This window comes from Oncorhynchus masou, chromosome 13, assembly GCF_036934945.1.
Source record: "Oncorhynchus masou masou isolate Uvic2021 chromosome 13, UVic_Omas_1.1, whole genome shotgun sequence".
NCBI classification, from domain to species: domain Eukaryota; kingdom Metazoa; phylum Chordata; class Actinopteri; order Salmoniformes; family Salmonidae; genus Oncorhynchus; species Oncorhynchus masou.
In genome coordinates, this window is record NC_088224.1 from 24952718 (window position 1) to 24970604 (window position 17887).

The 17887-nt window shown below is 43.5% G+C and overlaps 1 protein-coding gene across 2 annotated transcripts; it reads right to left on the reverse strand.

Annotated features, from left to right (window-relative positions):
* Window positions 1-7519: 7519 nt before the first annotated feature.
* On the reverse strand, window positions 7520-17599 carry LOC135551987 (1-acylglycerol-3-phosphate O-acyltransferase ABHD5-like). 2 transcript variants are annotated; one of them, XM_064983316.1, is made up of 8 exons: window positions 17425-17599; window positions 16487-16572; window positions 16250-16360; window positions 15823-16213; window positions 15588-15742; window positions 10378-10489; window positions 10125-10305; window positions 7520-9965 (listed from the first exon to the last, which is right to left on the reverse strand). In XM_064983316.1, the coding sequence occupies exons 1-8, from the start codon at window positions 17463-17465 to the stop codon at window positions 9840-9842; spliced, it is 1203 nt and encodes a 400-aa protein (XP_064839388.1). In that variant the 5' UTR covers window positions 17466-17599; the 3' UTR covers window positions 7520-9839. The 2 variants fall into 2 exon arrangements, with proteins under 2 accessions (XP_064839388.1, XP_064839387.1); XM_064983315.1 differs by having other exon boundaries at window positions 15823-16360.
* Between the last annotated feature and the right edge of the window lie 288 nt (window positions 17600-17887).

Consider the following 17887-nt stretch of genomic DNA (forward strand, 5'->3'; position numbering starts at 1 on the left):
GATGTAATATACATATCTGTCCCAGTGTTAAATTGATGTAATATACATCTCTGTCCCAGTGTTAAATTGATGTAATATACATCTCTGTCCCAGTGTTAAATTGATGTAATATACATATCTCTCCCAGTGTTAAATTGATGTAATATACATCTCTGTCCCAGTGTTAAATTGATGTAATATACATATCTGTCCCAGTGTTAAATTGATGTAATATACATATCTCTCCCAGTGTTAAATTGATGTAATATACATCTCTGTCCCAGTGTTAAATTGATGTAATATACATATCTCTCCCAGTGTTAAATTGATGTAATATACATCTCTGTCCCAGTGTTAAATTGATGTAATATACATATCTGTCCCAGTGTTAAATTGATGTAATATACATCTCTGTCCCAGTGTTAAATTGATGTAATATACATATCTCTCCCAGTGTTAAATTGATGTAATATACATCTCTGTCCCAGTGTTAAATTGATGTAATATACATCTCTGTCCCAGTGTTAAATTGATGTAATATACATCTCTGTCCCAGTGTTAAATTGATGTAATATACATCTCTGTCCCAGTGTTAAATTGATGTAATATACATCTCTGTCCCAGTGTTAAATTGATGTAATATACATCTCTGTCCCAGTGTTAAATTGATGTAATATACATCTCTGTCCCAGTGTTAAATTGATGTAATATACATCTCTGTCCCAGTGTTAAATTGATGTAATATACATATCTGTCCCAGTGTTAAATTGATGTAATATACATCTCTGTCCCAGTGTTAAATTGATGTAATATACATATCTGTCCCAGTGTTAAATTGATGTAATATACATCTCTGTCCCAGTGTTAAATTGATGTAATATACATCTCTGTCCCAGTGTTAAATTGATGTAATATACATATCTCTCCCAGTGTTAAATTGATGTAATATACATCTCTGTCCCAGTGTTAAATTGATGTAATATACATCTCTGTCCCAGTGTTAAATTGATGTAATATACATATCTGTCCCAGTGTTAAATTGATGTAATATACATCTCTGTCCCAGTGTTAAATTGATGTAATATACATATCTGTCCCAGTGTTAAATTGATGTAATATACATCTCTGTCCCAGTGTTAAATTGATGTAATATACATCTCTGTCCCAGTGTTAAATTGATGTAATATACATCTCTGTCCCAGTGTTAAATTGATGTAATATACATCTCTGTCCCAGTGTTAAATTGATGTAATATACATCTCTGTCCCAGTGTTAAATTGATGTAATATACATATCTCTCCCAGTGTTTAATTGATGTAATATACATCTCTGTCCCAGTGTTAAATTGATGTAATATACATCTCTGTCCCAGTGTTAAATTGATGTAATATACATCTCTGTCCCAGTGTTAAATTGATGTAATATACATATCTGTCCCAGTGTTTAATTGATGTCATATACATATCTGTCCCAGTGTTAAATTGATGTAATATACATCTCTGTCCCAGTGTTAAATTGATGTAATATACATATCTCTCCCAGTGTTAAATTGATGTAATATACATCTCTGTCCCAGTGTTAAATTGATGTAATATACATCTCTGTCCCAGTGTTAAATTGATGTAATATACATATCTCTCCCAGTGTTAAATTGATGTAATATACATCTCTGTCCCAGTGTTAAATTGATGTAATATACATCTCTGTCCCAGTGTTAAATTGATGTACTATACATCTCTGTCCCAGTGTTAAATTGATGTAATATATCTGTCCCAGTGTTAAATTGATGTAATATACATCTCTGTCCCAGTGTTAAAGTGATGTAATATACATATCTGTCCCAGTGTTTTAAGTTGATGTAACATACATCTGTCATGCCCTGGCCTTAGTTGTCTTTGTTTTCTTTATTATTTTGGTTAGGCCAGGGTGTGATATGGGTGATTTATGTGTTTTTCACTTGTCTAGGGTTTTTGTAGATTTATGGGGTTGTGTTCAGTTTAGGTGTCTAGGTAAGTCTATGGTTGCCTAGATTGGATTTCAATCAGAGGCAGGTGTTTATTGTTGTCTATGATTGGGAACCATATTTAGGCAGCCACATTCTTTGGGTATTTTGTGGGTGATTGTTTCCTGTCTTTGTGTTTTATGCACCAGTTAGGACTGGTACGGTTTTCACGTTTATTGTTTTGTAGTTTGTTTGAGTTTTCTTATTAAAGAACCATGAACTATAACGACGCTGCGTTTTGGTCCGCCTCTCCTTCCCAGGAAGAAAGCTGTGACAACATGTCAGTCTCAGTGTTAAATTGATGTAATATACATCTCTGTCCCAGTGTTAAATTGATGTAATATACATCTCTGTCCCAGTGTTAAATTGATGTAATATACATCTCTGTCCCAGTGTTAAATTGATGTAATATACATCTCTGTCCCAGTGTTAAATTGATGTAATATACATCTCTGTCCCAGTGTTAAATTGATGTAATATACATCTCTGTCCCAGTGTTAAATTGATGTAATATACATCTCTGTCCCAGTGTTAAATTGATGTAATATACATATCTGTCCCAGTGTTAAATTGATGTAATATACATCTCTGTCCCAGTGTTAAATTGATGTAATATACATATCTGTCCCAGTGTTAAATTGATGTAATATACATCTCTGTCCCAGTGTTAAATTGATGTAATATACATCTCTGTCCCAGTGTTAAATTGATGTAATATACATATCTCTCCCAGTGTTAAATTGATGTAATATACATCTCTGTCCCAGTGTTAAATTGATGTAATATACATCTCTGTCCCAGTGTTAAATTGATGTAATATACATATCTGTCCCAGTGTTAAATTGATGTAATATACATCTCTGTCCCAGTGTTAAATTGATGTAATATACATATCTGTCCCAGTGTTAAATTGATGTAATATACATCTCTGTCCCAGTGTTAAATTGATGTAATATACATCTCTGTCCCAGTGTTAAATTGATGTAATATACATATCTCTCCCAGTGTTAAATTGATGTAATATACATCTCTGTCCCAGTGTTAAATTGATGTAATATACATCTCTGTCCCAGTGTTAAATTGATGTAATATACATATCTCTCCCAGTGTTTAATTGATGTAATATACATCTCTGTCCCAGTGTTAAATTGATGTAATATACATCTCTGTCCCAGTGTTAAATTGATGTCATATACATATCTGTCCCAGTGTTAAATTGATGTAATATACATCTCTGTCCCAGTGTTAAATTGATGTAATATACATATCTCTCCCAGTGTTAAATTGATGTAATATACATCTCTGTCCCAGTGTTAAATTGATGTAATATACATCTCTGTCCCAGTGTTAAATTGATGTAATATACATATCTCTCCCAGTGTTAAATTGATGTAATATACATCTCTGTCCCAGTGTTAAATTGATGTAATATACATCTCTGTCCCAGTGTTAAATTGATGTACTATACATCTCTGTCCCAGTGTTAAATTGATGTAATATATCTGTCCCAGTGTTAAATTGATGTAATATACATCTCTGTCCCAGTGTTAAAGTGATGTAATATACATATCTGTCCCAGTGTTTTAAGTTGATGTAACATACATCTGTCATGCCCTGGCCTTAGTTGTCTTTGTTTTCTTTATTATTTTGGTTAGGCCAGGGTGTGATATGGGTGATTTATGTGTTTTTCACTTGTCTAGGGTTTTTTGTAGATTTATGGGGTTGTGTTCAGTTTAGGTGTCTAGGTAAGTCTATGGTTGCCTAGATTGGATTTCAATCAGAGGCAGGTGTTTATTGTTGTCTATGATTGGGAACCATATTTAGGCAGCCACATTCTTTGGGTATTTTGTGGGTGATTGTTTCCTGTCTTTGTGTTTTATGCACCAGTTAGGACTGGTACGGTTTTCACGTTTATTGTTTTGTAGTTTGTTTGAGTTTTCTTATTAAAGAACCATGAACTATAACGACGCTGCGTTTTGGTCCGCCTCTCCTTCCCAGGAAGAAAGCTGTGACAACATGTCAGTCTCAGTGTTAAATTGATGTAATATACATCTCTGTCCCAGTGTTAAATTGATGTAATATACATCTCTGTCTCAGTGTTAAATTGATGTAATATACATCTCTGTCCCAGTGTTAAATTGATGTAATATACATCTCTGTCTCAGTGTTAAATTGATGTAATATACATCTCTGTCCCAGTGTTTTATGTTGATGTAATATACATCTCTGTCTCAGTGTTAAATTGATGTAATATACATCTCTGTCCCAGTGTTAAATTGATATAATATATCTGTCCCAGTGTTAAATTGATGTAATATACATCTCTGTCCCAGTGTTAAATTGATATAATATATCTGTCCCAGTGTTAAATTGATGTAATATACATCTCTGTCTCAGTGTTAAATTGATGTAATATACATCTCTGTCCCAGTGTTTTATGTTGATGTAATATACATCTCTGTCCCAGTGTTTTATGTTGATGTAATATACATCTCTGTCCCAGTGTTAAATTGATGTAATATACATATCTGTCCCAGTGTTAACTTGATGGAGTGTGTTTGAGGTTGTGGACAGGTGTCTTTTATACTGATAACAAGTTCAAACAAGTGCCATTAATACAGGTAACGAGTAGAGGACAGAGGAGCCTCTTAAAGAAGGTCTGTGAGAGCCAGAAATCTTGCTTGTTTGTAGGTGACCAAATACTTATTTTCCACCATAATTTGCAAATAAATTCATAAAAAAATCCTACAATGTGATTTTCCGGATTTCTTTTTCTAATTTTGTCTGTCATAGTTGAAGTGTACCTATGGTGAAAATTACACGCCTCTCTCATCTTTTTAAGTGGGAGAACTTGCACAATTGGTGGCTGACTAAATACTTTATTGCCCCACTGTATATATCTGTCCCAGTGTTTTAAGTTGATGCAATATACATCTCTGTCCCAGTGTTAAATTGATGTAATATACATCTCTGTCCCAGTGTTAAGTTGATGTAATATACATCTCTGTCCCAGTGTTAAATTGATGTAATATACATCTCTGTCCCAGTGTTAAATTGATGTAATATATCTGTCCCTGTGTTAAATTGATGTAATATACATATCTGTCCCAGTGTTTAAGTTGATGTAACATATCTGTCCCAGTGTTTTAAGTTGATGTAATATACATATCTGTCCCAGTGTTTAAGTTGATGTAACATATCTGTCCCAGTGTTTTAAGTTGATGTAATATACATATCTGTCCCAGTGTTTAAGTTGATGTAACATATCTGTCCCAGTGTTTTAAGTTGATGTAACATATCTGTCCCAGTGTTAAATGGATGTGTCATCTGCATGTCTGTCTGAGTGTCTGTTAGGGCCATGAGGGCGTGGTGTAGTACACAGTGCACAGGGGGATATAAATCATATGAACAGAAGATATGAATTATTACAGCTGTTCCTTGTTTCACTGTCCTTTTCTTTCTTTTTTCTCTCATTCCCTCCCTCAGTGCATCTTTTTTCTCTCATTCCCTCCCTCAGTGCATCTTTCTTTTTTCTCTCATTCCCTCCCTCAGTGCATCTTTTTTCTCTCATTCCCTCCCTCAGTGCATCTTTATTTTTTCTCTCATTCCCTCCCTCAGTGCATCTTTCTTTTTTCTCTCATTCCCTCCCTCAGTGCATCTTTCTTTTTTCTCTCATTCCCTCCCTCAGTGCATCTTTCTTTTTTCTCTCATTCCCTCCCTCAGTGCATCTTTCTTTTTCTCTCTTTATCCTACCACTGTCTGGACTGTGTGTGTCTGTGTGTGGTATCTAATCCCAGTTGAATGGATGATACTGATATTTAGGGACTTGATCTACTTCAGGATGCAAAACCCCTCAGGAAGGAACGACAGAGCGAGAGGGAGAGAGATAAAGAGGGAGAGAGATAAAGAGGGAAAGAGAGACAGGGCGAGAGAGAGAGACAGAGAGGGAGAGAGAAAGGGAGAGAGAGATAGAGGGAAAGAGAGACAGGGCAAGAGAGAGACAGAGGGAGAGGGAGAGAGATAAAGAGGGAGAGAGAAAGGGAGAGAGAAGGGGGGGGGTACACTCATACTGTCACAGTAATGCAATCACAACTCAAGCAAGCAGGGAGAAGTACAGTTAACTGAACCCTACAGATGTAGGATCTTAATTTGAGCCAGTTTGTTACAGCAGGAAAATTATCCTGCAGCAACAGGAATTGTGAATTATTACGTAGATTATAATTCATTTACATGTCTTGTAGGGGATACAAAAAAATTCTAACCACAAATCAAGTCTGACATTTTAAAGTGGAAATTTATAACTTTAGAATTGTTTTAAAACTTTGAATACACTACAAGTTTGCATTTGCAGGAAAATTCTCAGGAACAAAAGAGTGATCAAATTAAGAAGCACCATACACACACACGCACGCACACACACCACAAAGAGTTTTGTCAGCTCTCTCCCTGCCTGCTGTCTTCCGATAAATGGACGTTAATTCTAAAGTGATACAAAGACAGATAAACACACACACACACACACACACACACACACACACACACACACACACACACACACACACACACACACACACACACACACACACACACACACACACACACACACACACACACACACACACACACACACACACACTAATAGACCTAAAGCTTCCTGAGGAGGGCCCAGCACTGCATTAGCTACGGATGTGGGATTGATTGAGAAGCAGAAAGCTAGTGTGTTTGACTACTGGTGTCTGTGTATCGAGAACTAGTGTGTATTTGGGCCTCTGTGTGTGTGTGTGTGTGTGTGTGTGTGTGTGTGTGTGTGTGTGTGTGTGTGTGTGTGTGTGTGTGTGTGTGTGTGTGTGTGTGTGTGTGTGTGTGTGTGTGTGTGTGTGTGTGTGTGTGTACTTCCATTTAGGGGAAGACATTGATCATGATGTATCCTCTTAGAAATTGGCATTGGGACAGTCCTGAATTATCTCTAAGTGAAAGTGCACCAAGACCTAAGGGCTGGAACGTTTCAACACACTAAACAGGTCATAGTGTGGGAAGTTTTACTTTTTGCTGAACATATTCTTTGACCTCCAGCACCTGGTTAAAACCACTGGATTTTTGTTTGTGCTTGGAACCATTTAAAGGGGTAAATCTGGGATTGAAAAAGCAACACCCCTGCCTCCTGTTTTTGTTAAGAGCAGAGGCCGGGATGGGGCTGGAGAATGGATGTACCAATCCTGGAATGCCTCTTTAGTAATTTTCTCAGATTAGTGAGTATGTAAAGATGTCTTGTCATTCAGTGGAATGGAGAAGACGATGTAACTGACTCTATGGTGTTATTATTGTCATCTCAGAACACTGACGCTGTGCTACCCTGCCCCCTTGTGGCCCCAACCTGACACTACCATTACTCCCCTACTGGTAAAAGCTTGGCCTCTGCTTCCATCCAGGCTTCCTCAGTTAAGTAATGAACAAGACTTGGAAGTATGGCACAGTGAGCAGTTTGAGATGGGAATAAAGATATTATCTGAGCGATGATAATCAATAAATGAACAAATGAAACATCCAATAGTTGGTTTTATTAGTTGTATGTACAGGATACACACAGTATAGACCTTCCATTGAAATCATTATTTATAGGTTCCTTCTCAACAACGACAACAACAATAAGAAATCAAAGAGAAGAATACGAACATATAGTAAATAATATGGCCTCCATACCAGTCCTCATATCATAAAGAACATTATTTTGATGAAAATATCCTTTATCCTGTTGTGCGGTACATTTGCAGAGCTGGCTCTGTAGAGAGAGGTCACGTTCAAGAGCATCAAATTCGCTGAATTATTGATCACCGTCAGAGGGAACTGACTGATCTATAAATCATAATGAGTAGTTATTTAGGATACAGGGTAATTGTAGATCAGTCAGGCAGTAGTCGCGGACTGCAAAATATTCGGTCTCAAACATGACGGGAGACTGGACCAGTCGGCCTATGGAGGTTAGTTAGGCAACAGTATGGGTGAAGTGTCAAATAAGAAAGAAAAACCCCAGTCAACTTTATACTAGTTCACCACAGAAAACAAGTTTTTCCTTTGGGATCAACTCTCCCTCCTCAAGCATTAAAACATTGCTCAACAGTTTCTTAGAATAGATTTTTTTTTTGGGGGGGGGGGTCTCTCTGTTCCCTTGCTTACTCTGAATATAAAGTTTTAGCATACTGGTAACAGCTTTGAGACATGATACTATGGACATTTGTCAACAGGCAAAACATCCATGTACATTATTCTATATTTAAGAAAACAATACATTTGACATTTCTTTACAAAGATGATATACACAACATTGCCTTCACTGGCTGTACAGGGGCATACTGATGAGAGGTGGATGTAGTATAGGTAATATATATATCATATATCAGCCCACACACTGGCTGTACAGGGGCATACTGATGAGAGGTGGATGTAGTATAGGTAATATATATATCATATATCGGCCCACACACTGGCTGTACAGGGGCATACTGATGAGAGGTGGATGTAGTATAGGTAATATATATATCATATATCAGCCCACACACTGGCTGTACAGGGGCATACTGATGAGAGGTGGATGTAGTATAGGTAATATATATATCATATATCGGCCCACACACTGGCTGTACAGGGGCATACTGATGAGAGGTGGATGTAGTATAGGTAATATATATATCATATATCAGCCCACACACTGGCTGTACAGGGGCATACTGATGAGAGGTGGATGTAGTATAGGTAATATATATATCATATATCGGCCCACACACTGGCTGTACAGGGGCATACTGATGAGAGGTGGATGTAGTATAGGTAATATATATATCATATATCGGCCCACACACTGGCTGTACAGGGGCATACTGATGAGAGGTGGATGTAGTATAGGTAATATATATATCATATATCGGCCCACACACTGGCTGTACAGGGGCATACTGATGAGAGGTGGATGTAGTATAGGTAATATATATATCATATATCGGCCCACACACTGGCTGTACAGGGGCATACTGATGAGAGGTGGATGTAGTATAGGTAATATATATATCATATATCAGCCCACACACTGGCTGTACAGGGGCATACTGATGAGAGGTGGATGTAGTATAGGTAATATATATATCATATATCGGCCCACACACTGAGTGTACAAAACATTATGAACACCTGCTCTTTCCACAACATAAGACTGATCAGGTGAAAGCCATGATCCCTTGTTAATGTCACTTGTTAAATCCACGTTAAATCAGTGTAGATAAAGGGGAGGATACAGGTTGAAGAAGGATTTTAAATCCTTGAGGCAATTGAGTCATGGATTGTGTATGTGTGCCATTCAGAGGGTGAATGGGCAAGACAAAATATTTAAGTGCCTTTGAATTGAGTACGGAAGTAGGTGCCAGGCGCACCGGTTTGCGTCAATAACTGCAACCCTGCTGGGTTTTTTACACTCAACAGTTTCCCGTGTGTATCAAGAATGTTCCACCACCCATAGGACATCCAGCCAACTTGACACAACTGTGGGAAGCATTGGAGTCCACATGGGCCAGCGGCAGCTTATGTCACCATAGATCATTAGCAAGCCCTCCCATATCAACCTAAAACAGAATGATGATCTAACCATCGCATACCAGCCTAGCGCTAGTACGTCCTCAGTGAGGAAAGTGTGTGTTCAAAGTCTGAACGTAACAATCGTCCTCCTACTCCTCAGAGCCAAGAAGTGGTAACAGCTCCTCCATGTCTCTCTCCTTCTCCCCCTCCTTTACTGTCTCTTCTCCCCTTCTCATCTGCCATTCGTTATTTAACCCTCAATCTTCTCCTCTCACCTCCTCATTTCCCTTCCTTCTCATCTACACCACTCCTCACTCCTCTTCTCCTTATCTCCCTCCATCCTGGCCAGGATGTGAAGAACGTTCTGATTGAAGTCGTCTGGCTGGTCAGCAAACACATAGTGACCTCCTCCCCTTATCACCTAGAGAGAAAGAGAGAAAGAGAGATTGAAGTGAGGGATAGAGAGACTGAAAAAGAGAAACACGACATCGAATAACAACAACCGTACATTGCTGTGCGTGAATGACCAGTCTATTTCATAACACATTCAGAAAACTTGCCACATTAATAATTAACTCACGATGATGTCCACATCTGGTCGTATTTTCTGGATAGTGTATCCCGAGTCGCTGTCGATACTGGATCGGGACCCATAGATGATGGATATTGGAATGTCTGGTTGGATCTGTCCAATACGATCTAACATTGGTCTCTTAGCCCAACCATATGGTACTGTCATGTTCCTAAACGCTGTTTCACCACTATGGACAGAGAACCGATGTTAGTGTATGTGTGTGTGTGTGCGTACATTTGTGTGTGTGTACCTACTGTACCTTGGTGTCTGTGCGTTAAGATGGTAGATGTAGTCTGATACGGTGTTGTCATCAAACACCGAAGAGTACTTCTGTTTAAAATCTGACCTGATGGTCTGGATCAACATAGGACCTGAGAGAGAGGAGAGGAGGAGAAGGAGGAGGAAGGAACGGAGGAAAGGATGGAGAGAGAGGATGGGGGAGGAACGGAGGAAAGGATGGAGAGAGAGGATGGGGGAGGAATGGAGGAAAGGATGGAGAGAGAGGATGGGGGAGGAATGGAGGAAAGGATGGAGAGAGAGGATGGGGGAGGAATGGAGGAAAGGATGGAGAGAGAGGATGGGGAGGAATGGAGGAAAGGATGGAGAGAGAGGATGGGGAGGAATGGAGGAAAGGATGGAGAGAGAGGATGGGGAGGAATGGAGGAAAGGATGGAGAGAGAGGATGGGGGAGGAATGGAGGAAAGGATGGAGAGAGAGGATGGGGAGGAATGGAGGAAAGGATGGAGAGAGAGGATGGGGGAGGAATGGAGGAAAGGATGGAGAGAGAGGATGGGGGAGGAATGGAGGAAAGGATGGAGAGAGAGGATGGGGGAGGAACGGAGGAAAGGATGGAGAGAGAGGATGGGGAGGAATGGAGGAAAGGATGGAGAGAGAGGATGGGGAGGAATGGAGGAAAGGATGGAGAGAGAGGATGGGGGAGGAATGGAGGAAAGGATGGAGAGAGAGGATGGGGGAGGAACGGAGGAAAGGATGGAGAGAGAGGATGGGGGGAATGGAGGAAAGGATGGAGAGAGAGGATGGGGAGGAATGGAGGAAAGGATGGGAGAGAGGTAGGGTAGGAATGGAGGAAAGGATGGAGAGAGAGGATGGGGAGGAATGGAGGAAAGGATGGAGAGAGAGGATGGGGAGGAATGGAGGAAAGGATGGAGAGAGAGGATGGGGAGGAATGGAGGAAAGGATGGAGAGAGAGGATGTGGAGGAATGGAGGAAAGGATGGAGAGAGAGGATGGGGAGGAATGGAGGAAAGGTTGGAGAGAGAGAGGATGGGGAGGAATGGAGGAAAGGATGGAGAGAGAGGATGGGAAGGAATGGAGGAAAGGATGGAGAGAGAGGATTGGCGAGGAATGGAGGAAATGATGGAGAGAGAGGATGGGGGAGGAATGGAGGAAAGGATGGAGAGAGAGGATGGGGAGGAATGGAGGAAAGGATGGAGAGAGAGGATGGGGGAGGAATGGAGGAAAGGATGGAGAGAGAGGATGGGGAGGAATGGAGGAAAGGATGGAGAGAGAGGATGGGGAGGAATGGAGGAAAGGATGGAGAGAGGATGGGGAGGAATGGAGGAAAGGATGGAGAGAGAGGATGGGGAGGAATGGAGGAAAGGATGGAGAGAGGATGGGGAGGAATGGAGGAAAGGATGGAGAGAGAGGATGGGGAGGAATGGAGGAAAGGATGGAGAGAGAGGATGGGGAGGAATGGAGGAAAGGATGGAGAGAGAGGATGGGGAGGAATGGAGGAAAGGATGGAGAGAGAGGATGGGGAGGAATGGAGGAAAGGATGGAGAGAGAGGATGGGGAGGAATTGAGGAAATGATGGAGAGAGAGGATATGGAGGAATTGAGGAAAGGATGGAGAGAGAGGATGGGGAGGAATGGAGGAAAGGATGGAGAGAGGATGGGGAGGAATGGAGGAAATGATGGAGAGAGAGGATGGGGAGGAATGGAGGAAAGGATGGAGAGAGAGGATGGGGAGAAATGGAGGAAAGGATGGAGAGAGAGGATGGGGAGGAATGGAGGAAAGGATGGAGAGAGAGGATGGGGAGGAATGGAGGAAAGGATGGAGAGAGAGGATGGGGAGGAATGGAGGAAAGGATGGAGAGAGAGGATGGGGAGGAATGGAGGAAAGGATGGAAAGAGAGGATGGGGAGGAATTGAGGAAAGGATGGAGAGAGAGGATGGGGAGGAATTGAGGAAAGGATGGAGAGAGAGGATGGGGAGGAATGGAGGAAAGGATGGAGAGAGGATGGGGAGGAATGGAGGAAATGATGAAGAGAGAGGATGGGGAGGAATGGAGGAAAGGATGGAGAGAGAGGATGGGGAGGAATGGAGGAAAGGATGGAGAGAGAGAATGGGGAGGAATGGAGGAAAGGATGGAGAGAGAGGATGGGGGATGAATGGAGGAAAGGATGGAGAGAGAGGATGGGGAGGAATTGAGGAAAGGATGGAGAGAGAGGATGGGGAGGAATGGAGGAAAGGATGGAGAGAGAGGATGGGGGAGGAATGGAGGAAAGGATGGAGAGAGAGGATGGGGAGGAATGGAGGAAAGGATGGAGAGAGAGGATGGGTAGGAATGGAGGAAAGGATGGAGAGAGAGGATGTGGAGGAATGGAGGAAAGGATGGAGAGAGAGGATGGGGAGGAATGGAGGAAAGGTTGGAGAGAGAGAGGATGGGGAGGAATGGAGGAAAGGATGGAGAGAGAGGATGGGAAGGAATGGAGGAAAGGATGGAGAGAGAGGATTGGCGAGGAATGGAGGAAATGATGGAGAGAGAGGATGGGGGAGGAATGGAGGAAAGGATGGAGAGAGAGGATGGGGAGGAATGGAGGAAAGGATGGAGAGAGAGGATGGGGGAGGAATGGAGGAAAGGATGGAGAGAGAGGATGGGGAGGAATGGAGGAAAGGATGGAGAGAGAGGATGGGGAGGAATGGAGGAAAGGATGGAGAGAGGATGGGGAGGAATGGAGGAAAGGATGGAGAGAGAGGATGGGGAGGAATGGAGGAAAGGATGGAGAGAGAGAGGATGGGGAGGAATGGAGGAAAGGATGGAGAGAGAGGATGGGGAGGAATGGAGGAAATGATGGAGAGAGAGGGGGGAGGAATTGAGGAAAGGATGGAGAGAGAGGATGGGGAGGAATTGAGGAAAGGATGGAGAGAGAGGATGGGGAGGAATGGAGGAAAGGATGGAGAGAGGATGGGGAGGAATGGAGGAAATGATGGAGAGAGAGGATGGGGAGGAATGGAGGAAAGGATGGAGAGAGAGGATGGGGAGAAATGGAGGAAAGGATGGAGAGAGAGGATGGGGAGGAATGGAGGAAAGGATGGAGAGAGAGGATGGGGAGGAATGGAGGAAAGGATGGAGAGAGAGGATGGGGAGGAATGGAGGAAAGGATGGAGAGAGAGGATGGGGAGGAATGGAGGAAAGGATGGAAAGAGAGGATGGGGAGGAATGGAGGAAAGGATGGAGAGAGAGGATGTGGAGGAATGGAGGAAAGGATGGAGAGAGAGGATGGGGAGGAATGGAGGAAAGGTTGGAGAGAGAGAGGATGGGGAGGAATGGAGGAAAGGATGGAGAGAGAGGATGGGAAGGAATGGAGGAAAGGATGGAGAGAGAGGATTGGCGAGGAATGGAGGAAATGATGGAGAGAGAGGATGGGGGAGGAATGGAGGAAAGGATGGAGAGAGAGGATGGGGAGGAATGGAGGAAAGGATGGAGAGAGAGGATGGGGGAGGAATGGAGGAAAGGATGGAGAGAGAGGATGGGGAGGAATGGAGGAAAGGATGGAGAGAGAGGATGGGGAGGAATGGAGGAAAGGATGGAGAGAGGATGGGGAGGAATGGAGGAAAGGATGGAGAGAGAGGATGGGGAGGAATGGAGGAAAGGATGGAGAGAGGATGGGGAGGAATGGAGGAAAGGATGGAGAGAGAGGATGGGGAGGAATGGAGGAAAGGATGGAGAGAGAGGATGGGGAGGAATGGAGGAAAGGATGGAGAGAGAGGATGGGGAGGAATGGAGGAAAGGATGGAGAGAGAGGATGGGGAGGAATTGAGGAAATGATGGAGAGAGAGGATGGGGAGGAATTGAGGAAAGGATGGAGAGAGAGGATGGGGAGGAATTGAGGAAAGGATGGAGAGAGAGGATGGGGAGGAATGGAGGAAAGGATGGAGAGAGGATGGGGAGGAATGGAGGAAATGATGGAGAGAGAGGATGGGGAGGAATGGAGGAAAGGATGGAGAGAGAGGATGGGGAGAAATGGAGGAAAGGATGGAGAGAGAGGATGGGGAGGAATGGAGGAAAGGATGGAGAGAGAGGATGGGGAGGAATGGAGGAAAGGATGGAGAGAGAGGATGGGGAGGAATGGAGGAAAGGATGGAGAGAGAGGATGGGGAGGAATGGAGGAAAGGATGGAAAGAGAGGATGGGGAGGAATTGAGGAAAGGATGGAGAGAGAGGATGGGGAGGAATTGAGGAAAGGATGGAGAGAGAGGATGGGGAGGAATGGAGGAAAGGATGGAGAGAGGATGGGGAGGAATGGAGGAAATGATGAAGAGAGAGGATGGGGAGGAATGGAGGAAAGGATGGAGAGAGAGGATGGGGAGGAATGGAGGAAAGGATGGAGAGAGAGGATGGGGAGGAATGGAGGAAAGGATGGAGAGAGAGGATGGGGGATGAACGGAGGAAAGGATGGAGAGAGAGGATGGGGAGGAATTGAGGAAAGGATGGAGAGAGAGGATGGGGAGGAATGGAGGAAAGGATGGAGAGAGAGGATGGGGGAGGAATGGAGGAAAGGATGGAGAGAGAGGATGGGGAGGAATGGAGGAAAGGATGGAGAGAGAGGATGGGGAGGAATGGAGGAAAGGATGGAGAGAGAGGATGGGGGAGGAATGGAGGAAAGGATGGAGAGAGAGGATGGGGAGGAATTGAGGAAAGGATGGAGAGAGAGGATGGGGAGGAATGGAGGAAAGGATGGAGAGAGGATGGGGAGGAATGGAGGAAAGGATGGAGAGAGAGGATGGGGAGGAATGGAGGAAAGGATGGAGAGAGAGAGAGGATGGGGAGGAATGGAGGAAGGGATGGAGAGAGAGGATGGGGAGGAATGGAGGAAAGGATGGAGAGAGAGGATGGAGAGGAATGGAGGAAGGGATAGAGAGAGAGGATGGGGGAGGAATGGAGGAAAGGATGGAGAGAGAGGATAGGGAGGAATGGAGGAAGGGATATGTTATTAACACCTTTGGTTTTGAAACATCTGGCAATTCTTTCCACTGTGTGTGTGTGTGTGTGTGTGTGTGTGTGTGTGTGTGTGTGTGTGTGTGTGTGTGTGTGTGTGTGTGTGTGTGTGTGTGTGTGTGTGTGTGTGTGTGTGTGTGTGTGTGTGTGTGCGTGCATGTAGTGTATGCAATGTGTGTGTAGTATACGTGCTTGCGGTGTGTGTGTGTGTGTGTGTGTGTATATCGAACCCAGTGGTCCGGCCAGTCTAAGTCCAGCCAGGGGGTTGAAGGGACTCATGACAGCCCCCATGGCTCTGATCCACACTGGGATAGACTTCTCCTGATCTAGACTCTCTGGACGGGCCGGGAACCCCCAGGGCTCCACCAGGATCAAGTGCTTTACCCTATAAACACACACAGTGTGAACATGTGTATGAACACACACACACATACACCCACACACACTACCTCTCCTCTCTCTCACCTGTGTGGGTGTGTAAGTGTGTAAGCAGCAGCCAGGTATCCTCCCAGGTTGTGTCCCAGCAGGACTATCTCCTCCAGGCCCACCCTGTCCCTCCACTCCTCCAGGGCCCCTAGGAACTGCTCCTCTGCCCCCTGGGGGTCCACGCTGAACAGGGGCCGGCTGCTCTGTCCAAACCCCAGAAGATCCAGGGCATACACGGCTCCACTGCCACACAGAGAGTCCAGGTTCTGGGCCCACAAACCCACACCACCCCCAAACCCATGGAGCAGCACCAGGGGAGGACGGGGCTGGAGAGAGGGTTGTGGAGAAGAGGGATGGGGCTGGGTATGGGGTGGTAGAGAGATATGTGGCTGGGGCTGAGGCTGGGGTGGGAGAGAGGGATGGGGTTGAGGCTGGGGTGGGAGAGAGGGATGGGCCTTTGGCTGAGGCTGGGGTGGGAGAGAGGGATGGGGCTTGATGTGAGAGGTGAAGGCTAAGGTCCAGAGATAGTTGCCGTTGGATATCCGGACATGCTGCCTGGAGAATGGGGCCTTCACAGCTGTGAGAAGAGACAGGGATGGAGGAGAAAGATGGAGGGAACAGGGAGGGAGAGTGTGAAAAGAGAGGAGAGGATATGTGTAAGTATGATAGTTAGGAGGGGAAACACACACACACACACTCTTACATTTGAGCATTTTGTCTTCTGCGTCCTTCAGCTGAGCGAGGGAGGTGGGACACCAGGATGGAAGCCAACTGGAGATCCACCCAGACCTGCACAAACACACGTAATGATCAAGCTGATATTCTCGAAGAAAACTCAATAAGTGAAATTTGACCTCTAACTAGCCTCTAACTAGCTCTGACCAGCTATTATTGAGTCAGACTTCACAAACAAGACAGCATTATAGCACACTCCTACAATAATGTCTGCTGTCTACAGTGGTCTACCTATTTAAATAGTACATGTTTAATTTAAATTAAACAAAGAACAAGCTACATTCCAACTAATGTGCAACAAGGTCTCCCTCTGGCTAAATAGTAAGATATTAATCATGTGGGTAATCATTTCAGTGTAATAAAAACAACTTTCATTGATATGTCTTAAGTTTAGTTACAGGTTTGAAAAACATTCTAAATGTCACAAAGTGATGTGGCTGGCTACTAGGATGACTGGTGGTTGTGTGTCTGTCTTCATAGTGATATTGAAGGCTGAATAATCTTATCTTCACTGAGTTGTCCTTCTGTAATAAACACTGTAACTACAGTCAAAGGTCCAAGTGACGTAGCAGCACCAAGTTCACAGGAAATAATATTTTACTTTGTTAAGGCTATCATTTCATTTTTTTAAATGCTTTTTAAACATACATAACGCTGTCACAAATCTAAAATATTTCAGAGAACTAAAGGGTTTCATGGAAGAGGCACAATAGGTGTTTGAATTATAGCACTTCATCAAGTAGCTAAGCATTTTAAAATATAGTTAACAAAATGTTTACTTTGGAGACATATTGCGCAACGCAGTTGCCGAGCCTATCATTCCTGAAAGCGTATTTTGTAAATGATGGACTTGGAAGTCTAGAATAGCGCACCATAATACCTTGGCTAAAACCTAGGTCTACTCACCTTTGCTCGGCTGGTTGCAGATCCTTCGCCATCCTCCTCATAGTGAACTGTGATGATTATCTGTCATCCATGCAGAGAAACAAAGTAGGAGTGGTGATTGGCAACAGAGAGTGAAACTGCCTCACACACACGCACACACACACACACACACACACACACACCTTTAGGCGCAATAGAGGCTAATCGACATGTTAGAGAAGGAATTGAAAAATAATTCGACTCGACGCTGTTATCTGTCCTATTACCGAATTTGTAACTCCCTATGTTATTGGCTGAATTACAGCAGGTTGCCTATAGATATATAAATCATGCACTTGATTCCAGCTACAGCACCCGGGAGCCTTCACTGAAGTTGGATTTCACAGAAGTTGGACTTTTCGGAGAAAGTTGCCAACACTACGCAGCACGCGAACGAGGGAAATCGAGTGTATACTATTTTCCAGTTCTACCAGTTACCCGGTAC